This window comes from Sparus aurata, chromosome 17, assembly GCF_900880675.1.
Source record: "Sparus aurata chromosome 17, fSpaAur1.1, whole genome shotgun sequence".
NCBI classification, from domain to species: Eukaryota; Metazoa; Chordata; class Actinopteri; order Spariformes; family Sparidae; genus Sparus; species Sparus aurata.
The window spans coordinates 22,675,650-22,698,306 of NC_044203.1; the positions used below are offsets into that span (position 1 = coordinate 22,675,650).

Here is a 22,657-nt window from a genome sequence, read left to right on the forward strand (position 1 = left end):
ATCTGAGACACTTTTACAGAAGTGTCCTTGTGGTTCTTCCCTTCCTTCTCCTCTGCAGGAGCCTTCTTTGTCCTGATAATGTCTCAAACCTTGGCAAAAATATGCGATCAGCGAGTTCTTGTGCAGGTGGTTACTGGTGTGTTATGGCTGGTATTTTCCAGCTCTGCTGTGCAATTTGCATAAAAGCACACGATTGGACTGCAAGTGGCCATCAGACCCTGCTGCTAGTGGCTGAGTGAAAAAGTGCTGACATTTTATCTTAAAGAGGTCTGGAATCATTTCAGCTGTTAGCAGAACTGTTTGTTCCTACAGTCCAAAGCATACATGTCCTTGGGATTTCAGGTGTGATCAGTGTAGGGTCAGAGCATCTGAAGAACGTACTTCTCTACGAAGATGTTTTAAGACTTCTCTAGAAAACAGTAAATTGCAGGGCAACTCCAGCGAGTTGACACAGAGGATGTGTGGGGCAAAAAGAAACATGATCTCTCTGGTTCTCATATCCAAACTTTTGTTTTAAACTCTTTATTGGGACTCTGACAATGTTTTAGGACTGCATCGATAAATCAGGTTTTATCTTTAAAGGAACATTTCAGTCAAAAAGGGAAAATAAGTAATAAATGCTTGCCCCATGCCAATGGAAAACTTTGCAGCATTCCCTTAAACAACTGAAGCAGATGGGGACTTGTTTTGAATTCCGCAGCTGGAACAACTGAAAAAAAGAAAAAACATAAAATGGCTCCATAAAGCTTCTTCAGGATAATCAAAGTCTCCAGAAGTTGGAAATTGACTCGACTGTAGCTAAAAGCATGGCTAAAAACATCTTTTCAGACACCTTTGGGTTCTCTGGGCTTCTTTTTAAAAAAATATTTGGTTATTTATTATTTTGTAAAACAAGTCCCCATCTATTTCAGTTGTTTAGGAGAATGCTGCAACTATGTTTTGCTGTGAAGCGCCAGAAATGTTTTATGGACTACAAAACTTCACCTAACTTCTTAAGTTAAATTCTTCTTTTAACATTAGCAATCAGGGTGAGTAGATAATGGCTGAATTTTCATTTTTGTGTGAACCTTTCCTTTACCTGGATGATTTTGCCCATTATATTGTCGTGTCACATTTTCTCTTTTTGCATACCAACAAAAGGAAATATTCTTATAACAATCAAGATTTGGTAACTAAACAGTTCAGCAAGAATATGCTGAACTGTGACAAATCACTTTGTTTTAGGAATGTATCTGAGAAGTTTATCTTGACCAAAGTTTCAAGGAGAAATATTTTTGGGCCACTTTAGCTCCTTAACGCTGCAACATCAACACAACTCAGTCTTTTGTGATTTTGGTGCATTGGTCTCATCACTGCCCTTGAACATGTGTTTCTATCATCGATTGCTTCATTGTTCTATAACTGAGTCTAACCTTGTTTTTTGTTTGCTTCTTTGTCGGACTGCATCACTGATTCTTTGTGACTGTTAGTTAACTGATAAAGACTATTATCTTACAGATATTACTAGAATTCGAGCTGAGATTCTTATCACCAGCATGAACGCAGGAGACATGTTGAGAGTGCTGTGATTTACCGTCCAATCTGCGCAGCTGCACGCCATTAGTTTGAGTTAACATGTACCCATTGACTGAGATTGGTCAGGAATAATGGAGGCTTGAGGACTGAAATATCATTAGTCTAGCCAGTTATGAATCAAGCAGAAAAACTCTCAGGACAGCTGTTAAGTGAACCACAGTGGCACATCAGAAAGATAAATGATTCACAGGATCAAATCCAGGCTCAATATTTGGTTAAAAAATTTAACATCTGCAAATTTGGGAGGCTTGCACCGCGTCTGTCATGTGCTTCATGTGGCATGCAGGGACGTCCACACATGCACGTTCACGTATTTGGAGTTCTGGTCTGTTGCATGACTCACTTATCTGCCAGCTCACCGGTGGCCGTCTTTCCTTTTCTTTTCTTCACACATACATACACCAGCAAACTTTTCCATACAAAGCAACACGAAAAATTAGTACTTGCAAAGGAGACGAATGCCAGAAATGAAGCCTTGAAAGGCAAAAAATGCATCGTTGAAATTAATCAAATAGAACTCCAAGGGAGTGTGTGAGAAATAGATGTTTCTCCGCTCCATTAGTGCACTTTAAGCATTAGTGAACTGTGTTATTAAGTTACTTTTGGAGGATTTTAGAAGCAGTCCATTGATCAAGAAGATACAGCCTTGGCACTCACAGCCACTCAAAAGCTGAAAGGCGGCGTTCGGAAAATAAAATGAACTCTTCCCAATAAATGTTGTCTGCTTTAAAGTCCTCGGACTCGTTTGTGATGTTGTGTTCTGCAGATTCTACATACATTCTACATTCTACGTACATCCACCTGGGAATTTATAATGGAGGATAAAAAACGAGAGCAAGGTAAAACACAGTGTCCTCCTCGGAAAGTAGACACGAAAGAAGCATTTCACCCCCTCATTTCCAAGAAATGTTAGCTTATTAGATCCGTCTCCTGCAAGCCTCTGGCCATTTTTAGTAACTAAGGTTGTTTTTCATGTGGAACAAGGGAGATTCCTGGTCTCAAGGCAGCACTGGTGGAATCCTCTGTTCACTGTCTCCTGGTTGCTGTTTTTATTTTTCCTGGTGGCAACAACACTCGTGCACTCACTGCAAACCTTTCCTCATCTCTCACACTTTCCAACACTTCCCTTTTGCACTTCCACGGCATCCTCTCTCCTTCCTTCCGCGTGTCGACTGTGTAGAAACAGCCACGGGGGTGTTCCCTCAGAGCTGCAATTACAGTCGAGGAAAGCGCGTTATCCTCTCTGCATATTCACGTACACTCTGCGCGCGTGTGTATGTGTGCGCGCGTGTGCGTTTGGCTCGCCCCAGTTATTTTCTGCCTGTTTGAGGGATTTCCACGCTGTAGGACCAAGACATTTCCCAGAGGTGTGACTATGTGTGTAAAAGTATGCATGCACGCTTTTCAGTGTTCGCTCTGTCACTGTCTCCTTCGCTGATTAAGGCCGTCTCCGTCCCAGACTGGAGTTTAGTCTCTCTCCCTCCCGTGGGGGAATGTCGACATGAGGCTGATTTGCCTGCATCTACTTCTGTTTTTTTTTAAGAGTCTGTGCTACATTTGATAGCACCGTCTGGATGTGTGTATGTGCATGCACATGTGCAAGAGTCTGTCTGGCCAGCACTACGTCTGGTTCCCGGGATGAGAGACATCTGCAATCAGGGACTTAACACAGTTACCAAGGTGCCCTCAGGGACTGGAAGGGGTCAAGGCACGGATGGATGGATGGATAGACGGATGCATGGCTGAGGAGGAAAGGTGGAGGGATGACAAGCTCCTCCAGCAGGTTGCAGATGTAGCAGTCGGGATGCTTGAGGTGGAGAGTGTCCTCTCAGACCTTACACCTTCACCTGTGAAGAGACCTCAGCTTATCTTTGCTGCTCTCATTTTCACACATTTCGCCTCCCCCGCTTCCACCCTGCCGCTCTGCTCTGTGTTTTCCCTCTCTCACTTCGCCCTCCTTCTGTCCTGTATGCTTTCTGTCGCCTTTCCTCGTCCCTTGCCCTCTGCCCTGCGATGCCATGTTTTGTTAGAATTAAAAAAACAACAGAGGACACTTTTTCTCCCCATGATCTTGTTCGTTTGTCCCAATGGGCTTGTTCTTTATGTCCAAGTTTATTTAGCGGTGCTGTTCTCATATCTTCCTCCCTGTTTCACTCTTGACAGTTTGTGTTTGAACACACACACACACATAGACAATCACTGCCTGCTTCTCCTCGTCCCGGCTCCCCCTCCTCCGTCATTTCCTCCCTCTGTCCTGGTCTTGTTGGGGGCAGTGGCACTCACTCACTTCCATTGACAGATTACTTTCCTAATGGAATTTAATTATTTATCCCTTCCTTGTGGCGATTTAGCCAGGAAAAGACCGACAGCACGAGCACGAGGGAGGACAAGACGGGAGGGAAAGAGGGTGGAGGGAAGAGGGAAGAGGGAAGAGGAAGGGAGAGGCGCTCATTTCCTCCAGTGGCAAGAAACTGGATCACCTCCGTTTTGATTTGGAGAGATGTCATTCATGAAGAGAAGGAAGGGGAGAGAGGGATTTTGGGAGGAAGTCAGAGAAAAGGAGAAAGATGTATGTCTGGCACACACACGGGAAAAAAAAAAAAAAGAACGAATGACGACATGTACAGGGAGTTTGGTGCCCGACATAGAAACTTATTTTTGTCACTAAGGAGAACATTGCATTGACTCACATTCAGTCCCCGGAGACCTAAATGTAACCACTACATATGTAACTCCAATCTTGAGCTCGAACTTGCACTAAAAAAAGAGTCCTAACCCTGAAATTCAGTGGTTCACCTTACGGGAACCCGCTTTTTGTCCCCAGATTGGAGGTGAGTCTCTCTAATGTGACTATGTGACTTGATTTTTGTGTCTCTAAAATGTGAGCACACGCACGCACACATACACACACACATGCGCGGATACATAAACCTTTGCAAGTCGCTGCAGCGAACATGAGTGTTAGACAACCTGTCTGTGCTTTCCTCTCCGTACCTCATCACTCGTTGTCACACGCGGCTCTCCGTCTTTTTTCCTGCATCTCCTTTTTCTTTCTACTTGTCTCATCTCTCACTGCGTTCCTCTCTTTTTTGACTTCCTCCCTCTTCCTCCCTCCTTCTCTCTCTCTCTCTCTCTCTCTCTCTCTCGCTGGGGATCCTAATTAAGCTTGGCTGCTCTTTGATGTTGTCGCCTTGGCAACAGTCACCATGACGAGGCTGGGTCTGCACACTCTCTCTCAAACTCACTCAGGCATACACAAATACACACACGTACAGTACACACACACACATACACACTCAGTGAAATCATTAAAGAATTCAGCCAGTGTTTGACCCTCGGTTCAAATGATAGCTTACACAATGACTCAGGTGTGTGCGTAGGCTACACGTGTGTGTGTGTGTGTGTGTGTGTGTGTACATGTGTGCATACACGTAACAGCAGCAGAACAAGGAAAACACTTGCATCCTGCTGAGATAGACATAGATAAAAGATGAAATATGCAGTGTGTGTGTCCATAGGTGGTGGAGGAAGTGGCAGAGCTGCAGTCCGCCTCCGTCAGTGACCAGTTGGCTGTGACACAGAGCGGCGGGCTGTCACGCCTGCTTGTTCTGATGTTTGACCTGTTATTGTATTTTTTTTGTTTTCCTAAACAAATGTTTGTGTGGGCTGAAAGTCCTTGAGATGAATCATGTGGTAAAGAGCAATTCTTAGCACTGGCTGTTTCTCGAGGCTGCACAGCATCTGGCGGTAAACTCTGCTGATTTACAGCAGGGGAGTTCCTCATTTCTCTCACTGTGCTCCAGCCTTTCTTTTAAAGCTGTACTACTTATTTTATGTCGTAATCCTGTCCCTCTCTTTCACCCTTCTCTGTCCAATAATCTACTATCAAGACGTATTTGTCATAATTGAACCCTAAGAATGATATTTTTATTTTCATTAACCAAAAAAGAAAGGAATGCACTCGCACCGCTGTATTGCAAGATTGCAGCCTTTTTCCAACATTATGAAAGAATATTGTACAATTAAGTGAATTTCTGCTTGATTTTTGGGAGGCATCATGTTTTGTTTACAGCCATACATTTCCAGAAAAATGTGGGTAAAACATGTAAAAGTGTCCTATAGAGTGCCCCTCCAGTTCTCTATAAATTTATAATTGATTTCTGTGCTCTGATGCCCCACCAAATACATGTCCTTTCCTTTCACCCTTGCTCCCCAAACATCCTGAGTCGGCCATTGCTTTGTGCTATAAACAGGCTGACATCATTTAACTGCTCTGGAAAATTCCCTTTATGAACTCAAAAGAAGAAGATTTTTTTTCTTTAATGCCGTGTCCTCCTTTCCCTCATACCTCCTCGTTCCTATCTTTGTCTCATCATTTCCTCTGCATTTCATCCATCTCTTTCCACCGCTCTCCTCCTCCCATCACACCACTTCCCCACCACCACTGCCCCACAATTCCTGTCAGCACCGTCTGGAGGAGTGCCCCTCGTAATGAAACCCGCTCTTACCGCTTCCTTATAACAACGGCTTTGGCAACGATATTAAGGGCAACTACAGCAATTACCATCACAAAGACAACAACATACAGGGAGGGAAAACTGCAATTAAAGTACCATTGTTAGAAGCGCCAACATGGTTGTATTTATTTTAAGATAATATTGATGTTGTGATAATTAGGAACCTGTTTTGCTCAAGAGCAGCCACTTGAGATGACTCGGCATCATCTAATTTTAGTAAGAGTTATAGGTTATGTGAAAATGAGCCAAAGCACTGCGAGGAGTCTGAATAGATTACTGATTAGATGAGAAGGAAAAGAGACATTTACTCTAAATTGCTGCTGGTTCCTTTAATCATCAGATCAGTCAGCTGTACTGATGATTGGACTGTGCCAGCAGAGGATCCTGATGAAAAGTTTGCACGGTGACGCATTAAAACAAGTCTAACTCCTTCCCTCTTTTAACTCTCTTCATGTCCTTCCTGTCCCTGCAGCTGTTTGTCATCGACAACGGAGCAGACGACTGGCGCATTGCCATGACCATGGAGAGGGTTCTGCTGATCGCTCTGGAGCTGCTGGTTTCTGCGGTGCACCCAGTGCCCGGGGACTTTAAGTTTCAGTGGCGGGCACGGCTGGCCTTCTCCTACGCGCCGTCGCAGGCCGAGGCTGACCTGGACATGGTGCTGAGCGTGCCCATGTTCCTGCGCCTCTACCTCATCGCTAGAGTCATGCTTCTGCACAGCAAACTCTTCACTGACGCCTCCTCCAGGAGTATAGGTGCCCTAAATAAGGTCAGAGGAGTTTTGTGCTTGCAGGTGTGCATGTGTGTGTGTGCGTGCGCATGTGTGTGTGTGTGTGTCCAGTGTGTCCATTCAAAGTCAGAAAGAGGTGTTGGGAGCTGTAAAGGTAAGGTCAAGAGCTCTCTCCTCTGAATTAAATCTGTGTCCACACTGCCCCTTTCAATCCCGGCCTCTATCTCTCCGGCTATCTCAAGTCCTTCCCTCCCCTCCGTCCTTCTCGTCACCCCGTTTCTTTTCATCCACCAGCTCAGCCCTCTCCTTTTGTCGTCGCCGCGCATAGAGACTTAGTTGTAAGCTGTGGAGGATCTTTCATAATACAATATGAGACGGGAGCGTGAAATGGGAACAAGATATTGCGTGCGGCTCAAATGGGGCGTGAAAAGAAAAGGACTAGAATGAGATTGCAACACGAGCGCGCAGAGACACGTACAAGCCACGCAATAAATGGCTGGTGCCAGCTTCGTGATGACTTTAAACGATAAACATTATTGTAGAATCAGGCAGTGGAGATGTAGCATGGAGCGGGGGAAACATTCAAACTCTGAAGAGAAGGAGAGGAGGACTTCGAGAGAGATGGAGTAGATTTTTAGATGAGTCATTTTGTATCGGCGGTGGCGCTGTCCTGACCCCTCGGGCTGCAGTGACGGGGAGGGGAGGTGAAGCTGCCATTGAAGTGCAGCTCCGACATAACAACTCATTCATCAGATGCTTAACCCTTCCAGGGCTTTCAGATCGTCCGTCTGACAGTAGTTGATGGCAAACGAGCCACAGATAAAAACTGCACCGAAATGGACCAATTACTCAAAGACACTGTATAGCTTGACCCCGTGTTAGAGGGCGAGCCCCGAATCTCGACTCCAATTACAGTGGAGATTCTCCGAGTGCTGCTGCTATCAAGAGATACTCAAAAGACTAATTAGTAAAAGAAGTCTGTGTTGGAAACTGGGCACAGGTTCAGGATTCATGGCTATATGCAAAATACAATGTGTTTTACGGTCTCTGCTGTACTGAGTGTGTGTACTTGTGTGTGTTGCAGGTGCATTTTAACACACGGTTTGTAATGAAAACCCTCATGACTATCTGCCCCGGGACGGTGCTGCTGGTCTTCAGCATCTCCCTGTGGATCATCGCCGCCTGGACCGTACGAGTGTGCGAGAGGTCAGTTTTAACTGAGCGAGGTCGTTTGTGTTTTGTAATGTGTGTGCATGAGACAGAGAGCTGGACTGTGATTGGACGACAAATTCAACTGAGCAATTAAATTCAGTTGGCAGGTAATATAATCTGGGGCATGTGTGTAACTTAATCCCTCTTTAGACTCCAGTTTACGAGGCTTTCTCACCAGTCGTGCACTTAATTTGATCCAGGCGATGGAGTAGCTACTTCGTTTGTCCACTTCTGTCTCAGACACTTTATCTTAATTGCCCCATTCAGCATTTAAAAGCCATATACTAACACTTGATTTTGTTATAGCCCGCTATGATGTAGATTTAAACAGATATAAGGACATAATTAAAACATGTGAATGATTCAATAATAACGGTATAATATACTGGAAATTACAATACAGAAATCTAAAGCTGCAACAATGAAATGATTAATTGCGGCTCGACAGAATTTATACATGAACGAATCCTGATGGTGTTATCAGGCATTAAGAAATTTTTTTTTGACATGTTGAGCCTGAAAGTAAATTTTTTACAATTGATTAAAAATAAGGAATAGTTTGACTTTTTGGGAAGTAAAAGAGTTAGATGACAAGACTGATACTGCTGTCATATGTCGATATATAATATTAAGCTACAGTTAGCAGCCGCTTAGATCACTAATTCATTACCTGGCCATAAGAAAGATGGCGATGGCGACCACATTCAGCCTGGTGCTGCATTTACAAGTTACAAGTCAAGTTACATGCACATAGAAAAATGACGAGGCTTGAGGCAAAGTCGTTCTGATCTCAACATTTGTTCATGCTTCTTAATAATACGTCAGCAACCAACCTCAGCGGTCCTTTTTTCAAATATTTTTCACATTATCACAGAAATCAGAAGGAAGCAAACCTGATACATTGTTAACTAGCTAGTTAGGCAGCGTTTAACTAAAATTGTGATGGGATGTGATGTGTCCACAACCATCATGGCTTCAGTTTAATGTGACAAATGCAGGTGTGCTTTAATTGATACTGAATACATATGATAATGTGTTTGTAGGGAAAACACTCGCCCCTTTTTGTTATTTTCTTTTCTGCCGTTTATCTGACATCAAATGAAACCAGCAGAGGATGTGAAGTGGCCACTGACCTTGCCGTCCCACTGTTTCAAACTGTAAATCAGATTGCCCACTTACATTTAAAGATTAATAACGATAACATTAATTGATTTTGTGAGTCATGTAGTGTTATTGATGTGCCATTAAGAGGAAGGCAAGAAGTGACCATCCCTTTTTGATGGGCTTAGACGCTTTCACAATTACTAAGGAAATCTGGGAAAATCACAGTCGGTTAATAAGCTGCATCATGGCCCGCCTGCTGGGAAGCCGTTGTTTGGTCTCCATCCAAGTTAAACTGGTATTTCGCCTCCGAACCAAACTAATGAATCGGGGGGGAGGGGAAGCTGCTTTAAACACAGAGAGCTCAGAGGAAATATATTTGATGCTAACATCCAAGGCGATACATTTCTGTTTCTATGTTGTTGTTTTTTTTTTGGGGGGGGGGGGGGTGGAAAACTTTGTTTCAGATCTGCACCGGGTTTGGTCGCCATGGCAACTGTGTTGTGCATATAACAGGAACGATGGAGGCAAGAGCTGCAGCTATGTGTTATGTTCTGTGTCAGGTGAAATTGAAGGACACGTGTTTTTCGGTTTGACGCCCACATTTGCAGACAGGACCAGTGGGCCCGTTATGATTTTTTGTATCTTCTTTATTATTATTTTTATCTTTTACCATTGACTGGCTTTATCCTCTGAACACGGATTCTGTTTCTTTTTTAGGTATCATGATGCCCAGGATGTGACCAGTAACTTCCTGGGAGCCATGTGGCTTATCTCCATCACATTCCTGTCCATCGGCTATGGAGACATGGTCCCTCACACCTACTGTGGCAAAGGAGTCTGTCTGCTCACAGGAATCATGGTCAGTGGATTACCCCCCTTTCTCTTCTCCCCTCTCTCCCCTCCTTCCCCTCCCTCCCCCCACGGTGCTGTCCTCGCCTCGTTCAAAGGTCAGCAGATTAGACAGCATTCTGTCATTTGCGAGAGAAATTCTGCCATTTGTGTAATTTGGGCAATCCTCCCTGAATTAGCTTGCATCTGTGCCTCTGTGTGTTTTGGGCACGTAGGCGTGCAAACAAGAGCATGTTAGTGTTTTGTGTGTGTTTGTGTGTGTGTGTGTGTGTGTGTGTGTGTGTGTGTGTGTGTGTGTGTGTGTGTGTGTGTGTGTGTGTGTGTGCGTGCGTGCGTGTGCGTGTGTGAGTGTGAGTGTGTGTGTGTGTTATTCCCATGTCTGTCCTCATTACATAATGAAGGTCCCACCTTTCAGTGTGCCATGTCCTCCCACTCTCCCTCTCTCGCTCTCTCTCTCTCTTCATTTTCCTCCTGTAGCACTATCTACCTCCCTCTCTCGTTCAGTCGCTCTCTTTCTATTTATCCCTCCATCTCTCTTTTCCTCTCTGTCCGTCTCTCCTTCCCTGAGGCCATGTGTTTATTTCTATCTGCCGTCCATCTGTTGGTATGAGTGTTTAAGCTGCCGACTGCTCCTCTCTTTGCTTCACTTCACAGGTGTCCTCCCCATCCTCTTCTGTCATTCTTGCTTCTTTCTTTGTCTCGTTTTCTGTCTCTTCTTTGTCACACTGGCCCTTCTTCTTCTTCATCTACGCCGTCCTTTTGTTTGAAGGAATCACCACAAGTTAGTTTTTTTTTAACTTGTCCAATAACTCGTTTTGTTGTCTGAATGTAGACACGACAACCATGCAATCACTGTAACATTTGCTGCTCTGACTGACTGGAGGAAATTAGTGTCTTTTCAAATGCAAAAAAATGAAAATTTCTTAATAGCTCTACAGCTAAATGTCAGGTTATCTCAAATTAAATGTGTTAATAAGTGTGGTGGCTGTGGTTGATTTTTATAAGGTCACGAGAGAAAAATTAGGACTCAAAATATGATAATGTGTTACCTGGGAATACTTCTCTCATAGGACACGGTGTGCTGCATGTTTTTTTTTTGTTTTTTTTTTGTTGCCAAGGGGGAGAGCACTTTTAGTAATATTAGACTATGTTCAGATGAAAAGCTCAAAGTCACTGCGCAGTGGGCGCTCACCTGAGTCCTGCAATGCATTAAGCACTACATTATCAATGTGTTTCTCAAAAAGTTGAAGGAGGCCTGAATGAGGATTTTGATGGATTTTTAAAACCCGAGGGAATAATTGTGCACAAGGTTTCACCCATAGAGATAATGCCAGTAGGGTGGTTGAGCTCGTTAAAGTGGGTGAAAAGTAGAGCCGGTGCGCTCATTCAAAAATACGAGCACCACTTAACATTTTAAAAAAACGTCCGCAAAGAGTCCTCAGAACAGTCAAGTTACACGGTAAGATAATGGGACCACTGGCAAAACAAACAGCAGAGTTTCTGAACTCTTTTTGTTTTAATCAAGAAAATGATAACCTGCTAAAATAGCATTTCATTTCCAAAACCATTGCCTCAGCAATCTTCCATTTAGGTCAGAGCTGAGTGCGCCTAAAGTCAAGCAGCAACCACAACAGCTGAGTGTTAACGTGCGAAGGTACCTTAAGATGCAAATGAGCAAATTAGAAAGCCAAACAAAGGTACCTCTCAAAATCAGTCTGTAAGTATTTTCCACAGAAAGTTACTGGATCGCCACAGCTAACCTTCCTTTTTCTAGTGTCTGCCATGACCATGCTGCACCACCAACAGTAGCCCAGAATGGACAGAACAAACACTGGTTATAGAGAGGGCCTTTTGAATTTTTTAGATTATACTAAATCCTGCACTGGTCCTTTGAAATAGATCCTATTCACAACATTAACCACCTGTTAGAAAGGACAGTTTCTCCCATGCGCCTATTTATCTGGTATGATATTACAAAAATGTGATATTGTCAGTTGTCGTGATGGTGCTGGAGCAACATTAACTTTGATGAGCCACACCAACACGGTAAAATAAGATCGTGATTTGAATCCTCTACTAGGCTCACACAGAAGATTTTGGCATCTTTATTTCTCACTAGCTACTTCCCCAAAACTTTTACATACATGCATGCGTACTGTTGGTGAAGCTTCTCAGTCATTGTGGGCACGGTATATCTGAGTGCTCCACAGTGGCAAATGGACCTGATGGAGTTTCTTGGAGGTGTTTCACCTCCCGTCCAAGAGGCTTCTTCAGTTCTGACCAACCAGTGAGGTGTTGCAGGTTTCAAACTGAGATGAAACTTCTCCAAGAAACACAAGCAAGTCCAATATTCCCCGTGTAGCACTGAGATACTGCATGTTTATTCTCTCATCCTCACTGTGTCTGTCCAGCCTCTCTGTATTTGCCAGCTCACCTACTTTCTTCACTGTATAGTCCATTAGATGTGTGAATAAACACACTCATGCGCGCACACACACACATGCACACAGACCCCCATTTGCTGAGTGAATCATCCAACTTGTGTTTTAGAGTACAACTCTTACTATAATGTTAACACACTCACACACACTAAGGCACAAACCAGGGGGTTGGATACAGAACGTCCCGAGCCCAGTGCTACAGACTACATCCTCCACACAAACACTGACACAGAGCTTGACACACACTCTTTGTGTGACTCCCACACACACTCTCCTCTCCTGTCACAAACACACACTTCAGAGTGTTCAGAGTGGGTTGGGTTTTTTTTTTTCGTTGATCATCAGAGAAAACGATAAGGACGCAGGTGGAAACAGAAAGGTGTGATGTGGCAGGGGTGAGAAGTCGAGGGGCAGAGAACAGGGTTATTATTTATTTATTTTCATGGTTGAGAATTACTGTAATGAGTTTCTATAGGAGAAATTCTTGCCTTTGTTACTATGACAACACATGAAGGCCAACAGTGTTGGAATATACCACTGCCCCGAGGCTACCTGGGGGTGTGTCAGGTGTCGGTCTGTATGTGTGTGTAGACTAGCACCGCACAGGGAGCTCTACACAGCAAAGGGTGTATGTTGTTGTAATGTATGCATGCATGTGTGTATTTAAGTTCTTTGTTCTTCATTCATGTACGTATGTTAGTATGCTATTTATTTTAACCCTATATATAAGATGTATAAACATTTAATAAATGGTTTATAACACACTATAACATAATCCTGTACATCTAATAATAATTATAATTATCCAAGGAAGAAGACAAAAACAACACCAACAAGGAAGAGTAGAAAAAGAACAAGAAGAATGAGGAGAAGGTGCAAAAGAAGAAGAAATGCTGTATTTATACATTAGTTTTAAAATGAAGTTGAACGGTGCCTTACAAGCTCGGAACATACAGACTGAGGCAAATAAAAACAAGCAACTGAAAATCCAAAAATTGGAATTAAAACCCCCAAAACAATAAAGATGAATACTGACAATAAAACAGATGAAACATGTTGGCAATAGAACGCGGTGCTAGAATTTAAAAAAAAGCTTTTGTGTAAAGATGCATTTTTAAAAAATGAATTTAAAAGACATCTGTGATTCTTCAAGTCCTCTGGCAGGGAGTTCCAAAACTGAGGAGCTTCGGCCAACGTGACTAAACATAACTTTAATACATGACCTCATCCATGCCGGCGTCAATTTAGACAGATTTTTGTCTTTGTCACTATTTGTAATGTTTATAACATACAGACTAGCTGACTGGTATACTTTTTACAGTGTTTTTAATATACTGTATGTACACCCACTTTCTTTGCACATACTACTGTACAGTTCTGTCCTGTACTATTCACCATCCTTTATTCTGCACCTTTAAATTATTTGTTCAGTATTTGCTGTCTCGTTGTATGTCTGTTTCTGTCTTATACACTGACAGCTTTGTAAACCGGAATCAAATTATTTGGCAAATAAAGGCGATGTTATATTGCATTATAAACCATTTCTCAAATGTTTACATGATGAATAGAAATGTCAAATGGAGAAGAGAGGGGGTTAAAGTGTTGTGGCGTCCATCTGAGTTTGTGTTTTTGTTTGCCTTCCATCTACTGCAGCCTCTTGATATACTGTTGCTCTGGATGGGTCGTCAGGTTAAACAGATGCAAAGTAGCTGTCATTTCAAACCTATTATGTGTTTTTGTCTATCTCTAAGTGCTGGTGTTGTGCTCACTAGTTGAGCAAATTAAATGTAACATTTTTTGTGTGTTGAACATCGTCCCCTCAATCCCCCTGCTGACCTGAAATGTTTTCCTCCGCCCTGTCCATGAAACCGAGGAGATGCCGTTGTTTTAACCTAGACTGTGTGTGGATGTTGCACGGAGACGCAGATGGGTGATTCCCCCCTTCTTTCCCTGACAGCTACGTTGATGGCTGCGCCGTAGTGGAGGAAGCGAGGGAAACACCCAGGCGTATGAAACAAATCACAGCGGCGCAGCCATCATCAGCCGTGTCGCTCTGTGGAGATTGCACAGGGAACCCTGCTGAAATCAAATGGATGCAGGCGTATACACAAATAAACTCTCATACACACACACACACACACACACACACTCACTCGCCAGCACATCGCCTGCCTTGACAAACCAATCAGCACCCCACTGTTTCTGACCGAAGATGACAATTTTGAACACACGAGCTCAAACATACACACAGCTGGATACGTGCACTTCCGTGCTGCACTTGTACATACTGTACTTTCCGTCGATGGCTTTTTCTACGTAAAGCACAGACATGTTCGAATGCTCTGAGGGTTTTTCCACTGGTTCTAATCATATTTTATTCATACTTTTTGAATAAACACAAATAGAGTGGATGAGTGTACAGACGTGGGCACTAATGCTGCGTTAGTGCGGTACATTTTACTGAGTCCAGCCAAAGTTATTTTTGGCAAAACCTTGTCTTATCATCCGGGACCATGCACGACGAAGTCTTGGCTATTTTTTTCTACACGCTTCAGAAATGTTGCACGCTCCCTCGCTCTAAAAAACTCACTCATGTTATATTTTTTTACTCTCCCGTCCTCTCCCGCTGTGAGATGCACACGCTCACAAGGCAGGAAGGGAGCGCACTCATACATTTTCATTAAACGCTCTTAATCTTAATTCATTACTTATCAGGAGATATGTGACCTCATTAACATTGCCTTCTTCTCCGTCTTTCTCTCCTCCCAGCCTGCGCACACACCAGCGCCTCGCCTTCATTCATCCCTCTCTGTGTTTCCTTCCTCTCCCATTTATATTTACTCATAGCTCTTCACTCCCTTTATCTCCTCTTCCTTTCTCTCTCCCTTTTTTTCCTGCCCCTTCAGAGGAACTTGCGAGCACTTAGCAGCCCCACTGAAGACAGTGTCTAATCTGAAAGTTAATTAAGTCTGTCTTCCTCCCTGTGTTCCTGCTCTTCTTCTCCTCTCAAGCATGTCTTCCTGGTTGAGAGACTGCTGTCACTCTCCCCCAAATGAATTTGCCATATGTCCCATGTGGGCTGAGTTGGAACACAGACAAACCAGTCTGTGTTTTACACTTTTACACTTCCTGCAGGCCTGGAGCCTCCTGTGACAGAAGAAGACTGACACCATGTAATTCAGATTGACAGCATCTAATTAAAAAGAAATTAGGTAGTGTCAATCTCTGATGTTTTTCTCATCTATAAGGGGGACTATTTTTCGGCTACATATAGAGGCGATATAGAATGGATCTCACACCAGATGGATTGGAAGTGAAAATAGACTTGGCTTTCCTCTCGACGTGAGGAAATGTGGATCTGGAACAGAGCTATCCCTCTTAATCCTCTCCTCTCTCCCATTCACTTCTCCTTCTGTCACGCGTCTCCCATCCTCATATTTGTCCTCGCTCCCTTCAATCATCTGGGCTAATTCCCCCGCCAAAAAGCCACCGATTTACCAATTCCTCCTCTTTACTGACTCACTCAGCACTCTGTTTTCTCCTCCTCCTCCTCCACCCTCCCTCCCTCCCTCCTTCCCTCCCTCTTCTCTCTCAGGGTGCAGGCTGTACGGCGCTGGTGGTTGCTGTGGTAGCCAGGAAGCTGGAGCTGACCAAGGCCGAGAAACACGTACACAACTTCATGATGGACACGCAGCTCACCAAGAGGGTGTGTAGGCTTGTGTGGTGTGAATGAGTGTAAAACAAGGGAAGCACAAATTGATTTAATCCAACAGGACAATAATTTAAAAAAACACACACAGGTTTGATGTTTGGTCCTCCTTTGGGTGATTTTGTGCTATATTGTCAGATTGCCTCGGGGTTGAAGACAGTGTTGAGAGACCGTTAAAACGGCTTGTCCTTTCACTGCCCCTCCTTTACCCTCCCCAACATTATCACCTTGTATTGTTGTGACAGTGTGCCATGTTATTTGACTGAGCGAAGGCAATAGAAAGGTCATCCCTTTCTCCCCCTCTCTGTTCTGCACCCTCACTTACCATCTCTCTCCTTCCCTTCACTTACCATCTCTCTCCTTCCCTTCACTCCAATCTTTCTCCTGCCTCATGGCCTTCCCTCTGACCCGCCTGCCGCCCCTCTCCTCTGACATTTGTCTCTCTTACAGTAAATCCCTTTCCCTCTCTCTCTATGTCGTTCTGTCACCTTCCCTCCCTCTCCCCCCTCCTTCCCTTCGTCCTTGCCACCTCCCTGTCTTCTTCACTCCATCTTTCATACCCTCCCCTCCATCGCTCCTTTTCAATTTTTCATACAGTTGAAAGACTCAAGTTTTAAAAATAGCCCCCATATCAAATATGTAGGGTACATTTTGGCAGCAGGGTATCTGGGTGACTGAATGGTGGGGTGGGAAGATCAATAATTTCAGTGTGTGGATAAAATATGGACAGAGACGCCAAACAGACTTTCTAACGGAGCCGGGCTCTCACCTTGTCTTCCTGCAGACTCTGACCAGGTCACAGACAGTCTGTTTTCACAAGATGTTTAGCACCTTAAACAGTGTGAGCTTGTGTGTGTGTGTGTGTGTGTGTGTGTGTGTGTGTGTGTGTGTGTGTGTGTGTGTGTGTGTGTGTGTGTGTGCGCACGCGCGTGCGTGCGTGTGTGTGTGTGTGTTTAGATGTAGATTACTCAAAATCTTGAATTCAGCTGACCATGTAAAGTGTTTTTTCCCTGTCTTTTGTATTTGGTGTACCCCCAAGTGAATTTATAAAAAGATTATTAACCTAATCTTTTTTAACCTTTAGTTAAATAAATATGTATATTTTTATATAGGCGAAGACATGGTGATTTGGAATTGTCATATTCAGGCTTGGATAATTTGAATACTACTAATATTAATCATCGGACATTTTGGCCCAGACTAAAATATTTCTACCACTTTTAGATGGATTGTCATGACATTTGTAAAGCTTTGTTTTGTTCCCCAGAGGATGAACCATATCCTAATCACTTCAGTGATCCCCTGACCTTCTCAATAGCACCACAAACAAGTTGACATATTTGGCTTTTAGTTAAATCTCTTGACTGATGGATGAGCTGCCGTTTAATTTTGAACAGATATTAGCCAAAGTAAAGTAAACATTATGCCAAAGTCCTTTTAGGCAGCAGTCTTGGCTTATTCTTTTGGGTAAGACCAGAAAGAAGAGAAGAGAGCAAAGAACAAGACCATATCCCGTTCAAAACGAATGGGAGTAGAGCCATAATTTAATTATCAATGGTCACCAGGACAAAAAAACTACATGTACAGAATCACCAGTCAAATGTGAAAAATAGATAAATATATAACGTTTAAAAAGTTTGGTGACTTTGCCCCAAAAGAAGGTTAAAAATGTGTTTTTCCAACAGGTAATAAAACAACGGGCGTGCAAGTTTTCGCGACAACAGCATGACATCATGTCTAATGTTTGAATTTTCAAACCTTTTCTTTATAATCCCGTGCATTAGTCTGTCTGCACCTGCACCAGAAGTGCCACGCCTCAGTGCAACAACACAATAGGCGGATGTGAATCCTGTTCTGGCTGATATAGAACAGGTGATTGGGTTTGGCAGAGAGGTGGGAATCGTGTCATACAACCGCTGTGCTTTCTTATTGCTTTCTTCTCTTTCTCTTATAACGCCCCAGATTACATCAAGGCCTAATGTAATGCGTATTAGCGTTTGAAGAAACATGTTAGCATATCAGCATACTCGCATTAGCATGTAGCATCACAGAACAACTAGCCTGAGCTTTTGCATTCAAGCTACTCATACAAATGCAATCATATTTGTCATATTGGTGCCAATTTGGAGTGGGAAGAGCCAAACAGTTAATTCATTAGTTTGAGCTCATGGTGTTGCTAAAACTGACTTGGGCTGGTTGAAGGGTTGCACTGGGCGGTTTTATTACCTTAGCTGGTTACTGTGACAGTAAATAAACTAAAGAATCAGCCTCACACCAATTTGCAAATCCTATTTGTATGTTAATTCTGCTGTTAAACACATGGCCCGCAGTATGTGAATATATTCAAAATCAACTCATAATTAGATTTTGAAATTAATTGAGCTACTCCACATAACCTGGCAACCGTAGTTTCATGTTCCTGAAATCCAATTGAAAGTAATGTTTTTTTTGTAGCTTGTATAAGCCATCGCGATGCCATTCATTGAAATAGATTTTTTTTTTAAACTGTTGGGGGTTATTCACATCTTAAATCATAAAGAAGAATACCAAACATTTCAATGTGAATGTCCTCCTAAAATCAATAAATCACCATCTTAACAAAGCCAGTCTTCAGGTAAAGGGAGGTGCCAAAAAGCAGTTCCATTCAGCTCAATACAGCATGCTGCTTGGTGACATTTCCTTCAAAGGGTCTTGGGTTTATGCGATGGTAATTGTCTCCTGCCCTCTATTACTGAGAGACCCGTGATTGAAGTTGTTGTATCCACATTGATTTACATGGTGGGGGCCATTCCCTGCCACATCATCGTAAGAAGAGAGTACAATCACTCAAGGCTCGGTAATGAATAATGCAACAACGGACTCTTCATCCTGCCATCTTCATATGTGTGCGGACACACACATAGAGGCACAAAAGCACATACACTGGCCTTCTACATCAGTGAACCGGTGATTCCTTCCCTTTGAAGTCATAACAAGAATGTCAATTAAATGTCAATCAGCCGAGCGCTCAGCCAGTGAACCGTGTTCCTGGTAATATTTGTGTTTGATGTCATTGTCTTTGTCTTTACATGTGTGTCGTGTCGTAAAGAAAGGGTGTCGGCTGTGGTTGTTCACTGGTGCCTAACGCAGTACCAAACAAACTCCAGCACGCAGGAAAATAACATTTCCTCCGACAGATCATTTTGAGTCCAAATACGTGCGGTGCTTTTGACACTTTCTGACACATACTTCAAAATATTTTCACTTTGCATCATTTGAGTCTTCTCCGCTTTCATCCTCTGATCTGATTTTCAGACACGCCCGACAGGACTGAAGTTGAAATCTTGAGATCTTGTGCGGTGCAGATTGGGTGCTGAGGTCCTTTTAACCTTATCATGTGCTTTTAAAATCATCGTCTAGAGTTCAATGCACAGGGTTCATTTTCATGCAGTGTTCAGTGAAGTGAAGTGTTCCCCACCCTTTGATAGGATTAACACTGGTGTTAATTAAATAACCGTTGACGTAGCTCCTAAGTCGATGGTGTGTGTGTGAGGTTGTGAATTCTCGTGTTCTATGTCAGGGCTTGTTGTCCCGATGCGGGCCATTCAACGTGTGTTTTTAGGGTTAGGCCATAGGTTGACATGCTTGTGTGGCACCATACTGAAGTATTGGTTATTTCAGAGCACTGTTGAAGTTTATCCAGTCGGAACATCGCCTTGAATATTCAAAGAGCACCCTCGACACTGTAAAAAAGGCGACACACTTACTGTACAGTAGGCTAAGTGGTGTCTCCTTCCTTTGGATGGCACTACCATGTCTATTAAATGCCATTCGCTGAAGCAGAAAGTGGTTTGACCTTGTGAATGTGGCTAACCTTGTGTTTCTGAGGTCAGTACTTTTATTCCAAGCTTTTGAAGTCAGGTTCCAAAGTTGAAAATGTGAGGTCTTTCTATAAATCTGCACTCCGACTGTATTTATTCTGCCTCCACTCCGGGCCATTGGTTAATTCAGAGCACTTTTATAAGTCCCTGTGGCATATTCAGAGCTTCAACCCGCCCTGAATATTCAGAGAGTACACTCTGGGACCCGGCCAAGGAGGAGGTGCTGCGATGCCTTCCAATGTTTACACCACTAGCCAAATGGGAGCAATCTAGACCCCCCGAATAGTTCCACGAAGCTAGCCTTCACTCGGCACGGTAAAAATAACTGATCCTCCAACACGTCACTATTAGTGTGGACGTATTGTGACAGCGGCAGAAATTGATTTGACACTCCACGAATACATTTACACATCTCTTTGATGTTGTGCACTTTTTTTTTTCACTTTTTTTTATACCAATTTAACCAGAGTGCACCGTCGACATTCATGAGAGGTTCTCGGTGGTGTGCTGGCAATGTTTTCTCACCAATGACCTCATTCAGGAGACAAAAAAATGAGTACAACTAATAGAAGACAGTTATTATTTTAAAGCTCTCTGCGATCCCTCTCCTGTCCTGTGTTTCTGGGCATCCGTGGATGTGCGACCGTGTTAGTGTGTGTGTGTGTGTGTGTGTGTGTGTGTGTGTGTGTGTGTGTGTGTGTGTGTGTGTGTGTGTGTGTGTGTGTGTGTGTGTGTGTGTGACTTGTCTCTTTTCCTTTTGTCACCCTGGCTGTGAAGGGAAGGTCAGAGCAGGTGAGGCCACGTGTCACTGTGCCACATGGAAGGTTGTTGCCAAGGTAATTGGCCTGTTTGTTTATGTTTTGTGCTCTCCTTGAAAACACCATTGAATCTCTAGCACCACAGCGTATAATTACTAATTGCATACACAGGTTATTAATGCTTTGCTGGGTTGGCAGGGGTCAGGCGTCTCGGCTCTTCCCTCTGATGCTTGACAAATGTCTCCATCACTACGGAAGAGGAATCAAAACAATGTTGTTTGTTTCCTTCCATGAGCAACCAATGAAGTGTCAGAGCCTAATCCATTTTTTTATATTATTTCATTTAATATGGTAATATTCGATCCCATGCTTATTTTAAAGAGCTGGCACTCCTATTTTAATAATGCGGCCGTATTAACTGTGATGACATTTCTAAAATATATCTATTTATACTGATTGATTCATACTCAGCAATATGTCATCAACCACCCAACATGCTGAGGTGTGGGAACCCCTTGCCTTAACAGATTTTTCTTGTACCTGCCATAAGGTGTGCCATGTAGGGGAGCAGCCAGAACAGATATTTGACCCAAACCAGCCATATGGCCCCAACATGGTTGCCCAAGTACAAGCCATATGGTCCGGGGATGGCTGCTGCTGCCGTCGTTTGGTTTCTTGTGGAGTATTCTTTGCGCCTCATGTTGAGTTGTCGTCTTTGCCGCCGTTTCTATATTAACTCCCAGGAGGAGAGGGAAAGAAAAATACTGAGTGGTGTTGTGGGGAATTAGCTGCAAGATACAGACAGTGTGGTCTCATCACTCCCTGTTATTTGCATGTGGAGCAGCTCCCAGGATTTGAATGAGGGGTGAAGCGTTCGCATCGTCTAATTAAATGGCCCGAAGCAGAGCAACAGGCTCCCTCTGCACTGCTGGACAGGAAGTTTGTGTGAAAACTTCCTCGGCAAGCCGTCCAGGCAGGCACAAGATGCCATCGTTCATCATATTTCACTCAGCCCGCAATGATTAATCAGCCGATAAATAGGATTTGACATATCAATTTACCAGTGGGCCTGTAGATATGAGGGGTATTAAATGTGCTCTTCAGTAACCTGGCTCATGATTAGAACTTGAGAAAGTGTGTTTTGTTCTCACATAATCAGGACAAATTAACTTTTTCCTGACTATCACTGACACTCGTTTGCAATTATCCAACAATGTAAGTACCTGTGATTTAAATTTGACACTAACCCTGCTATTATCTCTTAATGTTTAACATCTCTAAATGCTTGGGAGCAGATTGTATCTCTTGAAATGTGCATTGCTATTGCATTTCAAGCACTCGATGTAGTAAAACGCGGGCCGGATATTTGTTTTCCCTCTTGCTGCAGCCACCCTGGGGCTCTGTAATGAAGCCACTGAAACATTAATAAGATCTTTCTTTCCCATTTCAGGCCAATCAGTGCGATTTTATGTAGATTTGTACATTTTACCTGCCGCGTAAGAGGTATTTTGGATGTATGGGGCGTATATAAGTAGTCAGCAAAGGGACATAATGTACATGACACATACACTTAGATAAGAGATAAGAGGAGGGTTAAAAAGATATCTAATCAAGAAATTAGAAGTGATGTTGACATTAATGTGGCAGTGGTTGCTGTACTAGCATGTCTTTATTTTGATGATGCCTCTTCAAGATCTTTGCAGCTCTGTCAGTGCCTGTCCCTGTCCCTGTCCCTGCCAAATGGATGGGAGTTCTGTAATCCTATTGATACACACTGGGAGATGAGGCCTAGCGGGAGAAACACGGGATAGCAGGGTTTACCTCACACTCCAGCCCTTTAACATCCAAATCCCATTTGTCATGGCGTGTGACCTCAACATAAACATTTTTTAAACTTTCAAA

General features: G+C 43.3%; 1 protein-coding gene and 1 long non-coding RNA gene across 3 annotated transcripts in view; one reads left to right on the plus strand and one right to left on the minus strand.

Moving 5' to 3' along the window:
• LOC115567566 (small conductance calcium-activated potassium channel protein 2) overlaps positions 1-22,657 on the plus strand; it is a 51,144-nt gene that overhangs the window by 20,379 nt on the left and 8,108 nt on the right. Inside the window, 4 exon segments of the mRNA XM_075488152.1 lie at positions 6,565-6,861; positions 7,907-8,028; positions 9,856-9,997; positions 16,024-16,134. Coding sequence (XP_075344267.1) covers positions 6,565-6,861; positions 7,907-8,028; positions 9,856-9,997; positions 16,024-16,134 — 672 coding nt within the window.
• Positions 507-4,705, minus strand: LOC115567567 (uncharacterized). 2 transcript variants are annotated; one of them, XR_003981220.1, is made up of 2 exons: positions 4,570-4,705; positions 507-3,422 (listed from the first exon to the last, which is right to left on the minus strand). It is a non-coding gene; the product is annotated as an uncharacterized LOC115567567 (long non-coding RNA). The 2 variants fall into 2 exon arrangements; XR_003981221.1 differs by having other exon boundaries at positions 507-4,150.